At 40.0% G+C, this 21,711-nt stretch overlaps 1 protein-coding gene across 3 annotated transcripts in view; it reads left to right on the top strand.

Annotated features, from left to right (window-relative positions):
• The window catches only part of LOC116427048 (PTB domain-containing engulfment adapter protein 1), a 42,284-nt gene that overhangs the window by 13,991 nt on the left and 6,582 nt on the right, over positions 1-21,711 (top strand). For 2 of the 3 annotated variants that reach the window (XM_031976929.2, XM_031976930.2), the window contains exons 2-3: positions 20,140-20,245; positions 20,331-20,398. In XM_031976929.2, the coding sequence (XP_031832789.2) occupies positions 20,176-20,245; positions 20,331-20,398 (138 nt within the window). In that variant the 5' untranslated portion in view covers positions 20,140-20,175. Of the gene's footprint in view, positions 1-10,154; positions 10,340-20,139; positions 20,246-20,330; positions 20,399-21,711 lie in introns of those variants that run through there. The other variant, XM_031976931.2, reaches the window with a different exon arrangement.

Below are 21,711 nucleotides of genomic sequence, written 5' to 3' on the forward strand. Positions count from 1 at the left end.
CCTTTTTCCAGAAACATCGTCAATCTCCGCGCAAGAAAGTAAATAGCACGCGGTCGCGCCGCCAGTAGAAAGTAGAACGTTTGAGAGAAGAGCCGGGGATTTCACTTACAAAAAGCATAACGTAATCTCGCCCGCAAAACCTTTCGAGCCGCTAAATTAGTCAATGAAAAGTGAAACCACCGCTGCCTGGCTCCGTTCATTTTTTCCTGCCTGCGCCACGGAACGACTTTGTCCTCGATGAGATGCAATAACGAGCGGTACTTTACGCGTTCGTACTGCAGAAGATGGCCACGAGAAATATCAACAGATAAAAAGCTTCGAGGAGATCTAAGAACGGTGTCACGTTCGTTTTCAGTTCGCTGAGGTTTTCGAAAGAGGAAACCGATTTCACGGTGGCGAACCGCGTTAATTGTGCCTTATAATAACGCGACGGTTAAGTAAAATATTACTTTATTAATTCATAATATCGACAGAAGTATTCGTCGCGCTTTACAATGATTTCAGTTACTTTTACTTTTAAATGAACAGGTAATACGCCTCTTTGTAATACAGGTTGATTTCTTACTAATTAACGTTTAATGTTTTTTTAAATAAAATATACATGTAGAAGTACTTGATTATCAAAAGGTTGAATTTATAGTGCACAATCTATATCTTCTCTATCGTCAGTCTAGAGTAAACGTAGACGAAAGATAAATATTAAGTACATATGCTCTTCCAAGAAATTACTAATGAGCTTTATCGAGCACAAACGTTAAAGACATCATAGAACGAGTTTAACCCTTTGCACTCGAGAATATTTTTCTCAACAAATATTCCTTATTTTCTGATAAAATATCAATAGTATTTTTTACAATTAATATAAAACAACACCTTGCACAAATTAAGTGACGAAACTATTTTATTTCGATGTTCCATGTGTTGGTAGATCATATAAAATTTGATATTGAATTCTAAATTTGAAAATTTAATTCGAATCAAATGGCTTTTCAAATTGAAAGGCGCCGCTCGAGTGCAAAGGGTTAGACATGAAACTTTATAATTTTACTATAATCAAGTTTCGAGTTTTTTTTTCGAGTTTCCTAATTTGGTGGTATCGTAACTATCACTGTTGTATTCTATTGGTATAGTACTTTTCTAATTATTTTTGTTATATTCTACTGATACAGTACTTTCCTAATTATATTTGACTATAGTCACTTCTAGAGTGCAAAGGGTTAACCCTTTGCGGACGAATGTCGACACTGCCGAGATCAAACTCTCATATTTGTAATACTAAGTTGCACAAACAATTTAATTATTGAAACAGCGAAAGATCAGTACGTTGTTTCTTTTTTTCTATATTATTAAGCATTCGATGTGTAATTCGACAGGATCTGCCTTAGGTTTCGTATACTATAAATAATCTTCGTCCGCAAAGGGTCAATACTTTCAAGATACCAATAACCCAAAACAAGGAGACTGAAATCCGACATTTTCTAGTAGTTCCAGCGTTAATTTCGTTTCACTGGTGTTCGACAGTTGACATTTCACGTTTGTAATAATTCATCGAATCGTTTCGATTCACAACGATCCTTTTACGCGAACGAGTGAGCAGATCGAGCTCGATTCGCGAAACTCTCGCGGGAGCCTTTTACGTGGACGGATCCCGGCGGATCCCACGATCGCTCGAATGCAGAATGACAGAGGAATCGCAACAGGTTCCGATCCGGTGGCAACGTCCCTCGTTCTTCTCGCTCTAGATGCGGTATCAAGCGTGCCCGTATTTTATACGGTACACTCTCATTAGAGTAATCGCCGCGAGGCTATTGTGTTAGGAGATCGCGATCGCGAGCAGAACCCTCGCTGGAAAAGGGAAAGATCGGCTCCCGGCGATTTCCATTATCATTCGCCGCGCAATGGAACCTCTCGTACGCGTCGTTCTAAGAAAAAATATCTATGGGAACGTGTTCCAACGATCGTCTTATTCTGAAATCGGTTCCTCGCTCGTTTCTACTCGCTTTACGATATCCATTAACACGTTGACCGAGAACGAGAATTTAGAGCGTTTCGTGTAACATTACTTATCGCATCGTAACGAACGTGAATGATATTAGAATGAATTAGCAGTGATTTGGTGTCGTGGTTGTTAACTTGCAGTATTATTTAAATTGAATTTTAAAATTCAACCTTCAACTCCGTATGATGTGTCAGAGGAGATACTGAAACAGTATCGTCGTTATTTCATCAGGATAGGATGAATATTTATAGAGAAATGTATAATCGAGTGCAAGACGTGAATATACCCATGTCTTAACCCGTTGACCGCTGCAGTGGTCACCGACGACTGGACCGTCCAAATTATGTGAAAACAATTATAAGAAGAAAACTGGCATCGTCTAAAAATATTCAGATACGTGGATAGTGACAGGAAAAAAATGTAAACGGTTTCTGTAATTTTCCTCAAAGTTCAAAACGGGTCAAAGTGATCCGCTCGGTAAATCTAGTGTTGATCAGAATTTTATAAATAGATTGTATAAGTATTTTGTAAATAGATTAGTAAGTAGAGATTGTACTCGATCCTCTGATAACTGGGATCAAGCGTTAATCCTTTGCACTCGAAAGTTTGTTAGTAATGTTCTGTAATTTCTGATGAGATACAGACCACCTTTTGCATTTTTCCCTCGATAACTCTATTATTACGATATTTTATTTGAAATGTACTTTAAACAATAGATAGGTCGTAGAGAGCAGTGCAAATGGTGAAAAATATTCAGTTTCGTTGGATGGTTAAGTTACACTATTATTTAGCTATTCACGTAACTGAATATTTTGAGACGATGCTAGTTTTCTTTTTGTAATTATTTTCACATAATTTGGACTGTCTAGTCGTCGGTGACCACTGCAGCGGTCAACGGGTTAAGATTCACGCCTTGCACTCGATTATACATTTCCTTCTAAATATTCATCGTATCCTGATGAAATAGCGATGATGTTGTTTCAATATTTCTTCTCATACATTATATGCAGTTGAAGGTTGAATTTTAAAATGTGCGTTGAATCGAGTGCAAAGGTTTATGGATAGTGCTATGCTGTATTATTGATAATTCTGTTGTTAGGAATTATCGAGTTCCTAATTTGGTGGAATCGTAACTATCGCTGTTGTATTCTATTGGTATAGTACTTTTCTAATTATTTTTGTTGTGTTCTACTGATATAGTACTTTTCTAATTATTTTTCTTATATTTTACTGATACAGTACTTTTCTAATTATATCCATTAGACATCATTGTTATATTCTATTAGTACTATTCTAATACTACTTCTTCATCGTTGAAGTAGTACTATTTTTCTTACTTCTTCGTACTTTTCTAATTACTTTTCTAATTATCTTCTAATCATCATCGTCATATTCCATTGATATACTACTTTTTTAATTATATCTTCCAATCTTCATCGTTACATTCCATTAGTATTATTCTAATAGTACATCTACATTGATATACTCTTCTAATTACATCTTCTAATCATCATTGTCATATTCCATCGATATATTACTTTTTTAATTACATCTTCCAGTCTTCATTGTTACATTCCATTAATACTATTCTAATAGTACTTCTACATTGATGTACTCTTGTAATTACAGCTTCCAATTTTCATCGTTACATTCCATTAATACTATTCTAATAGTATTTTTATATTGATACACTCTTCTAATTACATCTCTCAATCATCATTGTAACATTCCATTAATACTATTCCAACAATACTCCTACATTATCGATACTATTCGCATCGCGTCGCGCGACCGAGAGACCCGAGAAACAAATGGCACGAACAATGTAATCGTGACGTCCGCGCTTCCTTCCCGACGAATCCGCGAAATGTGGGTCGCCGGTCGCGACGCGACTCGGCGCGGCGCAGCCGTTTTTCGTACCTCCCCTTTTCCTTTTTTCGGTCCGTCCCGGTGGAAATCATTCACGCCGCGCAGGCCCGAGAGAAAGTGCGAGCCGACCATTTTCTAATTGTCCGCATCCGCTGGAAAAGTAGCGGCAATTACGGTCCGCCCAGCTGAATGTATAGTTAAATCGTTGATTAACGGCGCTACGCGGATTCGCCGGGTAATGACTCGCGAAACGCGTCAGCGGGATCCTCTTCGAACTAAGTGCTTGCTTACCTGACGCCGCGTCGCCGTTCGGTTCTTTTCTCAGCCTCTGTTTTCGTTTTGCCGTCTCCACGCACCAACGATTTCGCATTCGATTTCACGCGGCCGATGAAATTACTTTCGTTCGAGCCGCGAACCCTTTCGCGCCGCTCTATCCACCGGTGACTCTGTATTTCGTAACCTCCTCCCGTAACCCTTTCAGCGGCAGATACGTAACATTTGCGGCCCGAATCTCGAGAAACGCGTTGTTCGAATTGAAATGTAGAGAATTTGAAATGTCACTTGTATTGCTTAGTCGTTCTAGCGTTAACACCTTGCCGTACAATGACGAGTGAGATTCGTGATGAAGATTTGTCGATTAATCGAACGAAAATCAATGTTGTTCATTGTTCACCGGTCAAGGTAGAAAACTATTTTGCTGTTGTGCGTGTGTTACCTTCAAATTAAATTTCCGCTTATAGTAGAATGGAAAATTTTGTTGCTCTTCCAAATTGCCGATAGTGCAATGCTACACGAACTTATTAGGGAAAGTAAATAATATGTCAAGGGGTTAACCGTTTGCGGACGAAGATTCTCTAAATTATAAAGAACCTTCTGTAGATTCTCTAAATTATAAAGAACCTTCTGTAGATTCTCTAAATTATACAGAACCTTCTGTAGATTCTACTGAATCAGATATCGAATACTTAAATAATAGAGAATAACGAAACTATGCAGTGATTCCTTGCTGTTTGAATAGTCGAATCATTTGTGTTTAACTTGGTATTCCAAATATAGAAGTTTCATCTCGGCAAAATGACGTTCGTCGAAAAAGGAATAAATCCGAGCAGAAATTCTTCAGATAAATAATAATTGAGTTCATTGCTTCTCTTCTCTTGAATTTATTGCGTATTCACATCATTAGTTTTCTAGAAGGAAAGGATATTTATATTTAATAAATGTGATAAAAAAGGAGGCGATAAGCAGATATTTGTAGAACAATTTTTGCTAACGCATCACATTGTGATATAAACTAAGTTCGAAGGATATTACGTCAAAAATTGACCTATTGTACTATGATCTATTTTCTCCGTTGCGTTCGACGGAATATTATTATTTATAATTTGATAGGGAAAGGAAAAAACTCGACGTTTATTTTATATCTGCGTCCATTCTGAAATATCGCAGTTGATAATAGAATAATATTTCATGTAGTCTCGAAAGAATTACTCTCAGCAACTGCCTTTTTTACACTTGTATTATGCATGTTAAACAGCAATTAATTTAACTCCCTGTGTCGTGCAAGGCTATCGAATTAATTGGATGTAAAAATCCTCCGGCAGTGCGCTGAAATTCATTTATCACACGCGATAATGTGGCGCGAACGTAATTAACTATCGAAATGCGTTTTTATCGTTGAACCGACGACGCTTATGGCGTTTCGATACGTCAGAGATTACTGCCGTATCGGGAGCACAATCGGAAATCGTTTCAAGGTTTATATTTACCACTAGACCTACTGAACCCGTCAATTTGACGGATTTCGAATTTCTTTAAACATTATATAAACAGTTTAACACTAAAACTACCGAGCACTTCAATTGACTTTTGAAAATTTCGCTATAGAAAATCCAAGAGTGCATCTATTCAGACTTTAATTAATTTACAGTTCAATGTGCATAGTGCTAAATGAATTTCTTTAATAATTTCACAGAGAAACATTTGTTACCTTTCTAATAATTGCAAAAATACGTCAGACATGGGTCATTTGACCCCTCTGGTAGTTTTAGTGTTAAGTCGATTAACACTAGAATTACCGAGCATTTACTACGATTGATATATACTCCCTACAAAAATAATAACAAATTATTTTTGGTTTCTCCAGGCATTCATTATAGTATTCAAGTGAAACTCTCTATTTTCAAAATCATTACGACTATTCGATGCTTTTAACACTAGAATTACCGTACCAGTTAAAATGACTGGTTTTGATTTTCTTGTTTAGCAATTATTGATATGTTCGAAGCGTTGAATATTCGAAATGATTTTGAAAATAAATAGTTTCATTTGAGTACTATAATGAATGTCTGAAGAAACTTAAAATAATCTATTGTTACAGTTTTTATAGGAATTGCATATTAATCGTATTAAACGCTCGGTAGTTCTAGTGTTAAGATACCAATAATTCCGGAAGAAAAAAAATCAAACCAGTTTAAATGATTGGTACGGTAGCTCCAGTGTTAAGTTCGATTTAGTACTCTAGTTTTAAAAATTTTCGCGATCTATATAAACGAAGACAGCTTTCTAAGAACAATAGAACAAAGTGTAGAATAAACGTCCATTAATCTCAATTACCGCGTGATTGCGTTGCACGAGTTCTCGTTTTACACTTGAGTTTTCTCGTTATTAATTCCTCGAATTAACAGTGTGTCCTGATTGCGTGGAAAATTATCGACGTCCACGGCTCTCGATAAGCCTACGTAAAAATCGCCGATACAGCGAATGTCACGTGTTTCAAAAGACCAGTTCGGAAAACTGCGAACCGGACTGGCGCAATTTTCTGCGTGCGACATATGAAAACACCGTCGACGAGTTTAATCTTGAAACTCAACTAATCCTTGCTGTCGCGTCGCTTTAAAATTCAATCGGGAGAAACGCCTGAGAAGGTTTAACTAGGGCAGCAACTCTTTCTCGAGTCCAGTTATATTTTACATAGAAAAACCTACGCCTATCTGCATAATAACGAACTCTTTGCGTCAGGGACCTCCGTAACGAAAACGCAACATGTGTTTAACATTAGGTTTACCGACATTTTATCTCGATTTTACATTCTATCTCTACCGACGTTGATCCACGAACAAACTCATACATTTTCTTTAACTCTTTGCGGACAAATGTCGGCATTTCTGTGAGATGAAATGTGATTTGGAAGAGTAAATCATGGAGAAATGATCTAATTAGTCGAACGGCAAGAGATCAACACGTACTTTAATGTTTTTCTATTAATTAACCAGTTAACTGTGTTTGACGAGTACACGTTATCGTAAAGCTTGACATAATACTAATTCTTTCAGCGATGAATTCTTTATTTTTTCACATAAACATATAATTCTTCTTTGTTTCGCTTTGATCTTTCATTAAAATGTACTCTACGTGTATTCGTCCTGCGTTCGACGAGTACACGCTCCATTTTTCGATTTTATTGCGCGCAGAACCAGAGGTTCTTCCAACTAAATTCCATAGTTAACTGGTTAAGCAATTGATATATAATTTAGCTTCATGTGTTGATGGTTTTGTATGTTTCGAAGAATCTTCGCCCGCAAAGGGTTAAAGAACAACTTAAAAGACAACAGTACACGATGATCTTATAAATGAAACTATAAAATGCATGGATAAAAGTGCAAGTGACAGGGAAAAAATGTAAACGGTTTCTGTAATTTTTCTCAAAGTTTAACACGTTCACGCCGGCGTGTACCACCGGTGGCTCACAGTAAGATATCACGTTAGACAGTGTGTACCATTGATGGCTCATTAGACGGTGTGTAGCATGAAATATGTAGCTCGTCAAACGGTTTGGTAATTAGAAAACATTGCCATATAGTTCAGAATTAATTTAGTTATTGATCATTTCAATATTTTTATCAATTTTGAGAATTCAGTCGCCAAATGGGAAAGAGTGGAAATTACAGCGCCGGTGTGAACGTATTAAAACGGGTCAAAGTGATCCGCTCAGTAAATCTAGTGTTGATCAGAATTTTATAAATAGATTGTATAAGTGTTTTGTAAGTAGATTAGTAAGTAGAGATTGTGTTTGATGCTCTAATTAGTATCAAGCGTTAATCCTTTGCAAGGTTGTTAGTAATGTTCTGCAATTTCTGATGAGATGCAGACCACCTTTTGCATTTTTCGATAACTCTATTATTACGATATTTTATTTAAAATGCATTTTAAACAATACATTGTAGAGAGCAGCGCAAACGATTCTTCTTACTAATAATATTGAAAATAACATAATATAATCTGTTTTAGCAATATCTTGACAAAGCGCACCTATGAATAAAACTGACGAGTCACGCTTGACATAGGAGCGCAAGGGATTAACGAGTAAACATTGATAATTCAAGGAACAATGTGATTTTATTCGAATATTTCACGCATCGTTGCATTATACAAAGGTTATTATACGTAAGACTTTATAATTCCGTTGTATCAAGTTGAACGGTGATCCAGGGTCACCTCTCGAGTGCAAAGGGTTAATATTCTACTTCTTCGTTAATCCAAGGATTGGTAAACATTGAGCGGAGGAAAAATCGTGAACCGAGCTATCGACGGTCGCGATAAGAAGATGGAAAACAAAAGGAAAAAAAGAAAGAAACACGTAAGCCGATTGTCGTTGCATATGCAGACCGGACGGTTATCGGTGGCGAAAGGTCCGATACGAAAACCGGGTGTCACGGGTCGTGGGGCACGAGCGGCGTTCGTAGAATTGAATTGACGCGAGATTACCGCTCGGCTGGCGCCTTAATCGATTCCTTTTCTTTTTCCCGGCGATGATCCGCTCTAAACGACGCTTGAAGGATGCAATCCCGAGCACAAAGAACTTCCGCGGGCCGTGATACGCCATTCAGACGGTCGTTTTCGCGGACGAAAACGATTCCCTCTCGTTAAGGAACACCGACGGTGTTCCCGGTTACGCAACCGATTCGCAGCTGCCGAGGAAAAATAATGGCGGGACCGTGTTCAACGTGTATTCACGGCTGTCAGTCAATTCACCGTCCAACATTCGTTTCATTTTGCTCAATTAATACTTAAAGAAACGAACCGTCCGTTTCGCGTAACCGTTCAACGTGGATACGTGTTGTCACTGTAAGATCGCTCGATGGCCGAGGAATTCGGTTGATCGATCGGTTCTCAGCTTTCCTCGCTCAAGCTCCTGTTGATTTTATTTCCTAATTCCTAATACGATCACTGATTTACTGTTCGTCAATATGGTTAGAAGTAACCAGTCGAGAATAGAACTGCAAGTTGGAACACTTGTTGCTTCTGTGTCTATAGGTTTTGCAAATTCACCGTTTTGTAAATCAAGTACTTCTATATGTATATTTTAGTGAAATGTCATCAAATGTTAATTAGCTGGGAATTAAAAATTTTATTATAATGAAGTGTAGAAGAATCTGGAAATCGGCGAATACATCTTGAAATAACCTGGAAATCGGCCATTTTGAACCGTCTGGTAGTTCCAGTGTTAAATTGCTATTGGCTACTAAAGGGTATTCGTCCCTTCACCAAGTACCAACTTTTAGACATGATTTGCACAGATGCTTCAACTGTGTCTGGTGAATTTGATATAGGGTGGTTTGTAAGAGCAAGAAGTCCTTGGAAAAACTGATCAATGTCTGAAAAGGTGTTTTCTTTGGGAAATGAAGGAAGAAATCTATAAAAACGATCAGAAGATGGAAGCTTGCGAAAGGACAACACACAAATTAAACAAAAAGAATTCTCAGCGAAGAGGAAAATTGAGGTCACTGGAAAATTCACGATTATAGGAATGTACAGAAATAACCCCAATATGAGAAGATATACTAGAAACATTGTAGAAGAAACCGAGGGAAACTGGATGGAAAAATCCCGAATGCCTCCGGTGAGAACCTTGGAAAGGTGAACATGAACTAGTCCAAGCAGATTTCTGGGAATATAAAGGTCAAATGCTGACGAAGGATGCTGACAAAATTCCACGGCGTCCCCATGAATAATCGCAGGCGTCCTCCGTTCGAACAATCTAAACTGGTTTTCCCAAAGTAGCTCTAAGAAAAACACGTTTCTCGGTGGAACAAACGCGGAGGAAGAGCAGGTACGCAGCTGTGGGGGTCAGGGATTAAATTAACAACGACAACTAATTGACGGACCGGTGCCAGATGGTGACCGCAACGGTGAAACGCGATTCCCGCGTCGGTGGGAGGGGAGGTGAGTCCTCACCTTGAACGTTATGCAACACCGCGATTAACATACGCACCGAGCTGGGTCCGGTTGGGGTTAGTTCGTGGAAAAACTGCGTCGGTGACTGCGTCCGACGGTCGTCTAAAACGGTGCCAGTGTCCCGACAGGCAATTAGAAAATTCCATGGAAACGTTTCTCTGCCGGACGCCGCCGCCGTCGCCGTCGAGCGTGGCTCATCTGCTGCTGCTCTCTCCTCGGATACGCTTTTTCTCTCTGGTAAACTTCTAACGGTCATCTAATAGAGCAATTACGCGTGTGTGTACGAGACATGTTTACAGTTAACCATTTCCACTCTTTCGAGGACGTCGATCCTCTGCTCGGACAATCGGTAAGAAATCGACGGGAGAAAGGTGTCCCCGAATTGTGAAAATACTTAGCGACGAGATTAAGAGCGGAATCGATCGAAGAGTTGCTGTTTCACGATGAAATCTCGACAGATTTCGAAGGCTGATCGATTCGTCTGAAGTGTGGCTCGTTCACGGATCTATGAGAAACGGAAAAAGGAAACCGGGAAGAGGAGCACGCGGTCGAGGAACTTTCTGTTCACTTCCGGCACACGGAATAAGAATTCGTTCGCACGAAATTGGTGGCGAAAGTTGTTGACATTAAACGGGGCACGAGTTCTCGCGTGGCTGTATGGCGGCGTCGAACCAGCCCGCGCGCGCGCATTCATTATTCATGACGGTTACTAAGCGGTAATTATACATTTTAATGATTTGCAAATGGATTCCGTGATGCCGTTTCGATGAGACATTCCATCGGTTAGGTTCATTGAAGGAAATAGTCTTTTGTCGCGCCTACGAGTCTATGATAGGGACGATGTCGTTGTAAACAACCCGTGTCGGACAGGAAACGATCGTTTCTCTTGGTTTTTTCCGCGGTTAGTAGCAATACTACGGGGAGAATACAGATTTCTCTTGTGTTTTTCGCGTTTAGTTGCTATCCGATGGAAGAAAAGAATATTTATCTTGTTCTTTTTCGTGTATAGTAGCTAAGTGAATAGAAGAAAACATTTCTCCCACTTTTCTTGCGTCTAGTAGCTAAGCGAATAGAAGAAAAGCACATTTCTCTTGCCTTTATCACGTCCAGTAGCTATCGCATAGAAGAAAAAAATATTTCTCTTGTTCTTTTTCGCGTCCAGTAGCTAAACGAATAAAAAAACACATTTCTCTCGCTATTCTCACATCTACTAACTATCCTATAGAAGAAAACATTTCTCCTACTTTTCTCGCGTTTAGTAGCGGTCCAACAGAAAAACCAAACATCTCTCGGCGTTTTCCGCGTCTAGTAGCGATTTAACAGAAAAAGAACCATTTCTCCCTCTTTTCCCATTATCGTAACGCGACGAGCGTGTTTCAGGAGGAACAAAGGATAGAAACGGAGGACGAAAGAACCGGTTGATCTCGTGGATGTCCACGAAAATCCGTGGGCTCGACCAGTGGTCACCGTGCACGGGGATTTTTCTGCATTCCTGCCGGATGATGCGTTCCACCGCGTCGGGCAATGCATGCTAATAATATCGCGCCGCGCGAAAGTCTCTCCCGGTCGTTACGAGGGTGCCTGCGGTGCTATCGCGTTACTCGGATCCAGTTTAACTGCGGGCTACCTTTCCTAAGTCGACAAAAGATGGTCGACTGTAACAGACACCTTCCCGAGCCGTTCTCCTGTCCATGGACCTGTTAAATAATATCGTACGGTAGGTGGTCCCGGAGCTCGTCCCCAGGAGGATCTCCCTTTATCCGTTCCAAACGGAATCTCTGCTTGCGAATATTCCTTTGATCCCGTAAAGAACGAGCATCGCTAAACCGACTCTTATTATTTTTTTTAGCCGAGCGTGGAATGTCCTCGCGACTCTCCCGAGTTCGTTGATCTTCTGCGGTGCGTCATGGATCATAAGTGGATCGAGGAGTTGATGAACTTTACGGAAAATCGGAAACGCGGATTTCTTCTCGGATATAAAACAGGACAGAGTGTTTTATGTGCATCTGTGTCTTGTAACGATAGACCGACGTCGCGGACGTATAGAGATAGGCGAAGCGTATCTATAAGGTGGCTTATATATCTGCACTCGAAAGTTTTTTGCTGGAAATATTCAAGATTTTCCGACGAGATATTGACGACGTTGTTTGAAACTAATTTAACGATAATTCACAGATAAATTAAGCGACAAAGCTATCTTATTTAAATATTCCCTATAGCAATACAATGTTCAATTTAAAATACTAAATATTCAACTTCATAGCTTTGCTGTATCAAATCAAGTGGTGACCGAGAGTCACCTCTCGAGTGCAAAGGGTTAACACTAGAACCACTAAGCGTTGATTAATATCTAATCCTTATAGAAATACTGGCGATACATTTTTTTGATTTCTTCATGTATTCATTATAATTATTCAAGTGGAGTTATATATTCAAATTATTTCGGACATTTAACCCTTTGCACTCGAGAGGCGACTCAGTTACCACTTGATTCAACAGAACTAAGTTGAATATTTAATATTTCAAATTAAACTTTGCATCGCTGCGTGAGATATTTAAATTAAGCGACGAAGGTGTGAATTATCGTTAAATTAGTTTCAAAATATCGCCTGTATCTCGTCAGAAGACATTGAATATTTCCATTTAGAATCTTTCGAGTAAAGGGTTAACAGTTTAAAGGTCTCAATTTGCCAAATAAGAAAACTGAAGGTTGACGAGTGTAGCTCCAGTGTTAACACTAGGTTTACCGGACGCGTCAAATTGACGCATATTGGATTTTAGAAATATTACTTTGTAAATGTTTACGCCGATCTTGATTGATGCGATCACACTGACATGTACCCCAAGTACCTACTATCAAATCTCCAGTTTCCACAATTTAAATAAACGAGCACCAATTCTTTTAGGAATAATAGAATGAAGTGTACAATAGATGCCCGTAAACCTAGTGTTAAAGGAATTGCTTGAAAATTTACAACCGTTCCTTCGTTAAAACAGTTTCCTTCGGTGCAAGGACCAGCTGTTAGAAATCATCTGTTCAATAGTTAGCTGCACGATATCGAGGACAATGGTTGGATCGCCGTGAAGCGGTGCTCGTTCGGCACGCCGCAGCCTAAAATGTCATAAAGGCTGTCGGGTATGTGAAAGGGCCGCTCACCCCTGGCATCGCGCACGTGCAGCGTGTCGCACGTGGCACGTTTGCGTGGTAGTACCTCGGTTCGCCTCCGCGCGAACACCCTGTAGATTAGCGGCAGCCGGTGCAACAGGTGTTGAGCGCACCGCAGCCCGGCTCCGTTGTCGGTTTCTCTGCAGCCTCACCGGCTGGTTCTGCGTGACAAATCCTGCCCACAGTTTGTGAGTCATGAAAATTTATAAGACACGCGAGCGTGTGTTCTAGCGTTCCATGAAAACGCGAATCCCTCGGTTATCGAGTATCCAGCCGTGTAATTAGGAGCGATGCGAAAATGCATTCCTGTCGGAGAGTCAAGGGGTTTGTTAACTTTTAACGAGGGATTCGTTTGAATTGCATTTGTCATTTGAAATGCAATTCGGTTGGACTCGGGTTTACGTCAGATTGTTTTTTATCTGGATATTCGTTTAATAGGCATCGAATGAGACACACTGTATAGGAACTGTACGGTGTACACTGTGAATCGTAGGTTTTTTAAACATCGTCCGAGAGAGCTCGTCAACGTTGAGAAGTCATTGTGTCACCAAGAACGACAGAACCCAGTTCTCATGAATCCGAGGACCTAGCGTGTAGGAGCGCACGCAATCTGAACGACAATTGCAACGACAGAAGGAGAATTCTTCTGGTCGGACTGAAAGGGACTAGAGTACAGTCTGTCGCAATAATGTCTTTCCCCGGTGACGTTGGATTTCGAAATTCACCGTACCCCTTAGACACGAGTGTGTACTTTGCGGCATTAGTAATTTAAATGGACTCGACAGTCATCGACTGATCGACCGAACGATTTACTTCCACGCGTTCCCTTATTAATATTAATTACCGATTTTCAATTCACGTTTATGAATTTTTAATTTGCGTTTCCTGCCCGCCAAGTGTGACAAGGATTTTTCTCGCGAATGACAACATTATTGTAGCTCAAATGTTTATTCAATAGGTCAAAAATAAGTCTTCTCTGAGTATTAAGAAAGGGAATGAATAAGAAAAAGGAAAGAAGAAAATAATGATACTACAGTTGAGACACTCTACTCTTGATGTTCAAATTGATAAATGTTGCAGAAACGCGCAATGTAAATAATGTTTAACTTTGACAAACGTTTTATCATCTTATAGTCTACAGAGATATCTTATCATTGGAATATCAACGCACAATTTAAATAACTTCTTCTTATGACAAAGGTTTTATCATCTTATAGTCTACAGAGATATCTTCTCATTGGAATATCAACGCACAGTTTAAATAACTTCTTCTTATGACAAAGGTTTTACCACCTTATAATTTACCAAGATATCTTCTCATTGGAATATCAACGCACAATTTCAACAACTTTTCTTATGACAAAGGTTTTACCACCTTATAGTATACCGAAACATCTTCCCATTGGAATGTCAGCGCACTGTCGAACAGTTGGCACGAGTTTCCCACCTGGAAGCGTTTATTGCGGCGGACTGTACGCGTGGCAGGGCACACGTCGAGTCACGGAAAGGCACAGGAAAGGCGCCGGGTTCCATTCGGTTCGCGGCGGGTTTCGCAGAACCGGCCGCAGCGCTCACAATGCAAAGACCGGGCCGGCTTGGGCCCGGGCGTTTCGCTCCCGACCTCTTTGCGGCTACGTGGGAGGAATAGGAAGTCGTGCATTAAATCCGAACCTCCACCTTTCAACGGTTAAACGCTTCTCAAATAGAATGTGCAGGAGATACCGGGACCGGGCACCGGCACAAAAGCGCGATCGTGATTGCGCTCATTTTTTCATTGAACCCTTTGCGCTCCTACTTCGAGGCAGCCTCGACATTCAATTCCAATCCACCGGTTAACCCTTTGCGCTCCATTTTTGGCGCCTGCAGGTAGCCCGCTTCGAGGAGTCTTAGCTGATACTTTGTAAATCGCACTGTAGACTTTGGAAAAATACAGTTTCTAGAAAGATTATTGTTTATTAACCCTATGCACTCGGGAGGTGACTCTCAGTCACCACTTGATTTCCTAGAGTGAAGCTATAAAGTTTGATATTTAATATTATACTTCATATAATACATTAGTCTGAGAAATATTGACGTAACATAGCTTTGCCCGCCAATTCACGTGAATTTCTCGTCGAGTTGGTTTTACAAAATGTCATCTTCATCTCATCAGAAAATGTTGAAATATTTCTAGTGGAAAACTTCGCAGTGCAAAGGGTTAAGTCGGAAAGTATCTTTCACTGCAAACATTCATTATATTCTGATGGAATATTGATAGCTTTCCCTGACACAAAGAATTATCTTACGTAAATTAACCCGTTGCACTCGGAAGCCTATCACTAGAAATATTCAACGTTTTTTAATAAGATATATAGGACACTCCTTGAAATGAAGTGAACGAGAGAACACATAAGTTAAGAACCAAAGTTACTACTTCAATATTTTACATATTTATAGATGACACGAAACTTAATATTCTGTGTAAGACTTTACAATTTCGGCATATCGAATCAAATGATGACTGAGAGTCACCTGTCGAGTGCAAAGGGTTAGAGACAGAACTATTTTATTTTCACCTATTGATCCATAACAAAACATTTAATATTAAATCCAGAATTTTGTAATATTGTTACGTCAAATCAGATGGTGACTGAAAGGCGCCCTTCGAGTGCAAAGAGATAACAAGTCAATAATAGCAAGTGGAGAGACTGTCTAGGAAAGTTAACACTAGAATTGATATGTGAAAATGAGCCACTTAAAAATTCTTATTCAGCATTTAAATGACGAAGACGCTTTTGCGAGAGATTGTACAATAAATTCGTATATCTGCACAGATACAAGAGACTCGTCGGATCTCTAGGAATGTGTTGTGCTAATTTCTATAAGAGAATTCCAAATAGGTCACTCTAATTGCTCGGTAGTTCTAGTATTGAAGTAACGGTACCAGCTGTTCGTTGATTTCTTTTTTATAGAATAAAAGATGACGTGTTGTCAGAGCATCTGGCAGCCGAAGTAAATCGTCCTGCGTTCAAGATTTCCTAGCGAACCCTCCGGAGAAGGGAACCAACGATGCGTGCGCGCGCGCGCATGGGTCGCGTCGACGGACACTTGATCTAATTGAACACACAGCGGTCGCGCGAAGTGTGAACAGTGTCATGCGCGGGATGATGAAACGCGAAAGGATTTAGCCTTCGTGTCCAAGGCTGACTGGCTCCGGCGGCGAACAATCGGCCGCGCTTTAAGCCGGTTTTACGCGGGCTGCTAATTAAAACTTGAAGAGCTCGACATGTCTAATAGCTTCCCTGTGTGTCAGGCCAAGAAAATTTCAATTGGCAATCAAAAAGATCCAGTGAATTTGTTGCACTCGCTTCTCGAACGCAACTGTGAACCTCGAAGCACGTGGAATACTTCGATTCGAATGATATAGTTTAATATAGTTTAACACTGGAACTAAGTACTATATTGTTTTCTTAATATATTATTGTTAAATTGTATTTTACAATTTCTCCTGGGAGTACGCTCATAATCTCAATAATTGTGAAACAAACATGGAACGAGTCATTTCGAGCCTTTTCGTAGTTACATTCGATTTAACTTGCGCTGGAAATAAATTCAGAGATTTGACAAAGTCTTGGGCGATGAATGTTGTTTTTACCTATTTTACGCAGAGCTGGACATTAATTTCGTTTATTAATCATTTTGTATAGAGTGATACATTTCGAAACAATCTAATATGCGTAATGCAACAAGATTATCAATGTGTAAAAGATATTGTTGACCATTTTGAAACAGAAACGTCTCGACGTGGCACGTCTTTCCAGCGCAAGAGGTTAAAGCTTGTAATTCAAGTACAACTTTATAATTAGAAAGAAAACAGTGTAATTGTAGAAAGCTACAATTTCATTCTGCTTACAAAGTATTTCTATTAAGCTAATGGGGAATTCATTACTGGTTTCTATCTTTTCCGATGGAAATATCGCGGAATCCGCGAAAAAATCGCGATGGAAGAGGCCAGTGTTGCGAAACGCGCGTACAGTCACGCGGTGCACCAACTAATTTGTCGAGAGACAGTTCTGTGAGCGACTTCCACGATTCTGCGATTATTTTATCTACGAGATTGTATAATCTGCACTCGGCCGAGGTAAAAACGCGGCGCGGCGCTTCCCATGGTCCGCGCGAACGGTGAAAAGTTGTTTCGCGGTTACGCAACGCCTCGCCTTTTCCCTCCGAATGGACGACACGATTTTTTCCTTCCGATTGCTGCGCCTCTACAGACCATTTTACACCGGCAGGTGTAAAAGCAGCCTCGTTGATTTTTCCGCCGCGCCGTTAATCGTTGTCTTTCTTTCCCCATGCACCAGCGATCTTTATGTTTCACTTAGTCCCGTGTTTTTCTCCAATTGAACGCGTTCGGATGGTATGTGGACTGCTGATTTTCACACAATTATGGTCGGTTGTACGTGAACCTTTAGGAAATTCTCAAGTGACTAATAGAAATTTAATGTCTACGGTTTCTATCGTGTTTTCCATAGTTCGAACACGTTGGAAATTAACATTGGAACTATTAGAATGTCTATTCTACGATTATTGAAATTATGAAAATGGTTTTGTGGGTAACTGCAGAATAAGGTGTTTGCGTTTAGCACTAGAACTACCGTATCAGTCAAAATGACTGGTTTCGATTTTTTTGTTTAGCAATTATTGATATTTTCAAAGCATTGAATATTCGAAATGATTTTGAAATTAAATAGTTCCACTTGAGTACTATAATGAATGTCTGAAGAAACTGGAAATAATCTATTGTTACAATTTTTATAGGAATTGCATATTAATCGTATTAAATGCTCGGTAGTTCTAGTGTTAAAGACATCTCAATTTTACTCTATGTTGAGAGTGAGCATTAAATATATTTTTAATGGCTAGAAAGCATCCATTGGTGCAGTCTTCTCAGGAGTCAGTTGTTCCTCCTGAGGACAGCCACTTTTATTGCACGCGCTGAGCGTTTTTTTTTTCTCTCCGCGTCGTTCGACAGTTCTTAGTAAACGCTCAAGCATCGAACAGCGTTCCGTTTTAGATTTTGTAAATCATCTTAACACATCGAGCGCCGACCCCGCGATAATGCGGAACTTTTAGTGTATCGTTTAATTGCTAATCCTACATTCACGTAACATTTTAGATATGCATAACACAAATTCAAAGTAAAATTTACAAAATCGAATTCCTTATTCTCTTCCGTAAGTTAGAAATTTTGGTTTAATCGATGTTTAAAAATGTGTCAATATAATCACCGACGCTCGCGTTTTTAGTAGCTGAAATTTAGCCAGCATTCAATGTGTTAATACGTACTAATAAATATACACTCAGTTTTGAAACAGTGTTGTGTTTATTCTTAGCAAATAAATATTCAACACTCAAAATAAGTTGTTTCAATTCTACGGCGATGCTAGTGTTAAAGTACAAAGCTGCAAAGAAGTGAATTTTCTTAGATACTACCGCAAAGGCTAAGAATATTGATTGAAATCTTTCGATGATGATAATATGTAGACGCTCGATACGTTTTATAGAAAATTCCTCGCTGGGGGTATTTAAATCTAGGGTGAAAACGATTTCGGGAGATAGCATGCGGTAGTTTTCTTATATTTGACGAACTACCGGAACATCCATTACAATCTTGTAATAATCCGAACTTGAGGGTAGTAGCGGATGACGCAGAGCGTTGGAGCGCACGGAAACATCTCGTTTCCATTTGCAGCGGTGAAAAAAGGGGGCAGGAGGTGGTATTTGTGCTCGATGCACGCTTTGCATCTCCGTGGAACGCCTTCCAGAGGCTGTTCGATCGTTACGAGCGCGTACAGCGTTTTCTCTATCGCGTGTCGGCCGAGGCACGGTCCAGGAAAGTGATCTCGATGAAAGCACGGAGATTCGACACGGTTTTCTAAAAAATCATCCGAAAGTGGAGCAAGATTCTACGAAACGAACGCGCTCGAATCTCGCACGATTTCGTGTAATTCGTGTGTACCATGATCATCCGACGATACGAACCGCTCGGAAGTCAATGCGGTTAAGTCCGGGAAAGAAGAATTGAGGAAGTTGTTTCTGCTTGTGAAATGATTCCGCAAGATATTCAGAAGCTATAAAAAAGGGCGCATTGATAGAAAAACCGAAGAACAGTGAATCCTTTAACCCTTTGAACTCTGTTGGCTCCGATATTGCACCAGGGATAATATTAAATATTTTAATGAATTTTAAAGAAACTACCCTACAATTATTCGATTTGTCACACATCCAAATTTCACAGTAAGAAGGAAAATAAAAGATTTAAGAAATGTTACAGCATTTTTCATTTTCGCTAGGGATACTATAAAAATTAGTTGCAGTTGCTGATAAATTACAAAACCATCTGGAGTGCCAAGGGTTAATAACTAAGAAGAATATTATTTATTCCATTAACACGTTGAACGTCGCACGATTTCATTGAGCAAAATACACAAAATGGAAAATTTCAATATTAAATCATTTGACTGAATTGGATTATCATTGCACGTTCATAAAACTGAATGTCACCGCAATGGATAGCATTATTTATAATATAGAAATGTCTGCGAATAATCATCGTTTCATTGAGTGAATTATATTAATTCGATTTGCTTGAGGGTCACCGGTGACCTCATGGCATTCAACGTATTAAAATTCAGAGAAATCAGAAAATGTTAAAGAATCGGCTCAGTGACTTCCGAGCGACTTATAACGTAACTGATAGTTTCGGTAATCTCAACGGAGATTCAAGTTTCTTCTCTCTTCTAATTGAACGTTTCCATTACAAAGTAGAAATCCTCATTCCACGGAGTCGAAGGAACAATTCTAAACGATCGTTTCCCTTGTTCTGTTTCAGGTATTCGTGTGCAGGTAACGATTAGAGGCCGACAGCATGAGGAACTCAACGCTGCTGAAGTGGGCGCAGAACTCGGCGAACAGTAAAAATCAGACTAGCAAAAATGGTGAGAGGGGATTCGGTAATGGGCGTCGAATAAAAATCGGCCGATCGATCGGTGGTTATGTGAAACCGTTGAATTCTCGTTGCAGGAACGACCAGGAATTGGATACACCCACCGGACGCGCTACAAAAAGGCCACATCGCCTATCTGGTCAAGGTATATACCATTCACCTCGTTCCATAAAAATTCGCTTGGTCGGCTGGCGAGCACAGGATGTTTCAAGTTAGGAGGGCCCCGATCCGATCACAGGAAAAGAAGAAGGAACGCGCGGGAAGTGCGAAATTATATTCGCCCGAGCGATTTCACTGAAGTCACTCGACGGACTCTCGATTTCACGGATTTCTCCTCGAGCCTTCGCGCTTCTTGCCCGCTCGAAGAGCGCCCGACGCGCGCCGAAGTCGACGGGAAATAATGTTTCACGAAAAAAAGGTTGTCGTGGATTACGAATACAAGGCGATGCGACGCGAACATGTTCGATCGAGGGACACGAGTAGAAAACGCGGGTTAACATGCATTTTCGCTCGCCTGAATTTTTGATTTCACGGATTTCTCTGCGGGTAATTGCGACAACCAAGCACGGAGAGCGCGGAGAAAATGTAACGATCGTGGGTTTCTTTCGATTTTATTGATTGGCGAAGCGTTGAAAATACTCGAATCAAGGACAAGAACTTATACGTATGTACGAACGTAGGCAGACTTTCTAACTGTTCCAACGCTGTAAGGATTCTTTCTTCTTAATTGTGCCTCGGTTTCGAAACGTTCGATACTATTTATGAGTCGCCACTTCGCGTTCGCGTACAGTTCCAACTGACGGACAGATCCTATATTCTTCGTTCGATTCGCTTTGCGATATTCTCGGTCTTCCTGCGCTGGTTCACGTGGGATCTAGTTTATAGAAGCTTGAGCTAATTGCTTAAACCCTTTTCCTATGATTTACTTAACTATGATTGACACAACCACTTGATCGTTAATAACGTATTAGAAAAAGAAATAATTTTGATGGTTGTTCTCTACGTTTACTCCAAAGCTTAACGATTGATAATAGAAGAGTAATATTTAACTTGTATTTGAAAAAATAAATGACGCTCGGACTTTTCAAATTCAGTTTAAAAACGAGATTGACAGGATATTGTATTGCAAATATAAATTCAGTTAATTGCGCGTAGAAAAATTCAACGAATCGCCAATCTCAGCGCATTGTTGCACGTGAAATCGTTCTAGCGTTCTTGTTCTATTCGCCGCGTTACATAATCTAGAGGGTTTCGTAAAAATATAAACAAGCGACTTATATCAAAATCGTTCGCCGTAAAGTGCAGGTTAAGCGCGATGCAACGAGCGCGAATTTAGCAACACGCCCGAGGTCGCAACACGCGGCGGTTGCAAAATTGTTCAGCTGGCGAAAGAAAAATAAACGATTTCCAATCGCGGCTCGGTATTCCTCCAGATGTTGACCTTTCCGGAAAGGCGAA

Source organism: Nomia melanderi, chromosome 14, assembly GCF_051020985.1.
Source record: "Nomia melanderi isolate GNS246 chromosome 14, iyNomMela1, whole genome shotgun sequence".
Taxonomy (NCBI): Eukaryota; Metazoa; Arthropoda; class Insecta; order Hymenoptera; family Halictidae; genus Nomia; species Nomia melanderi.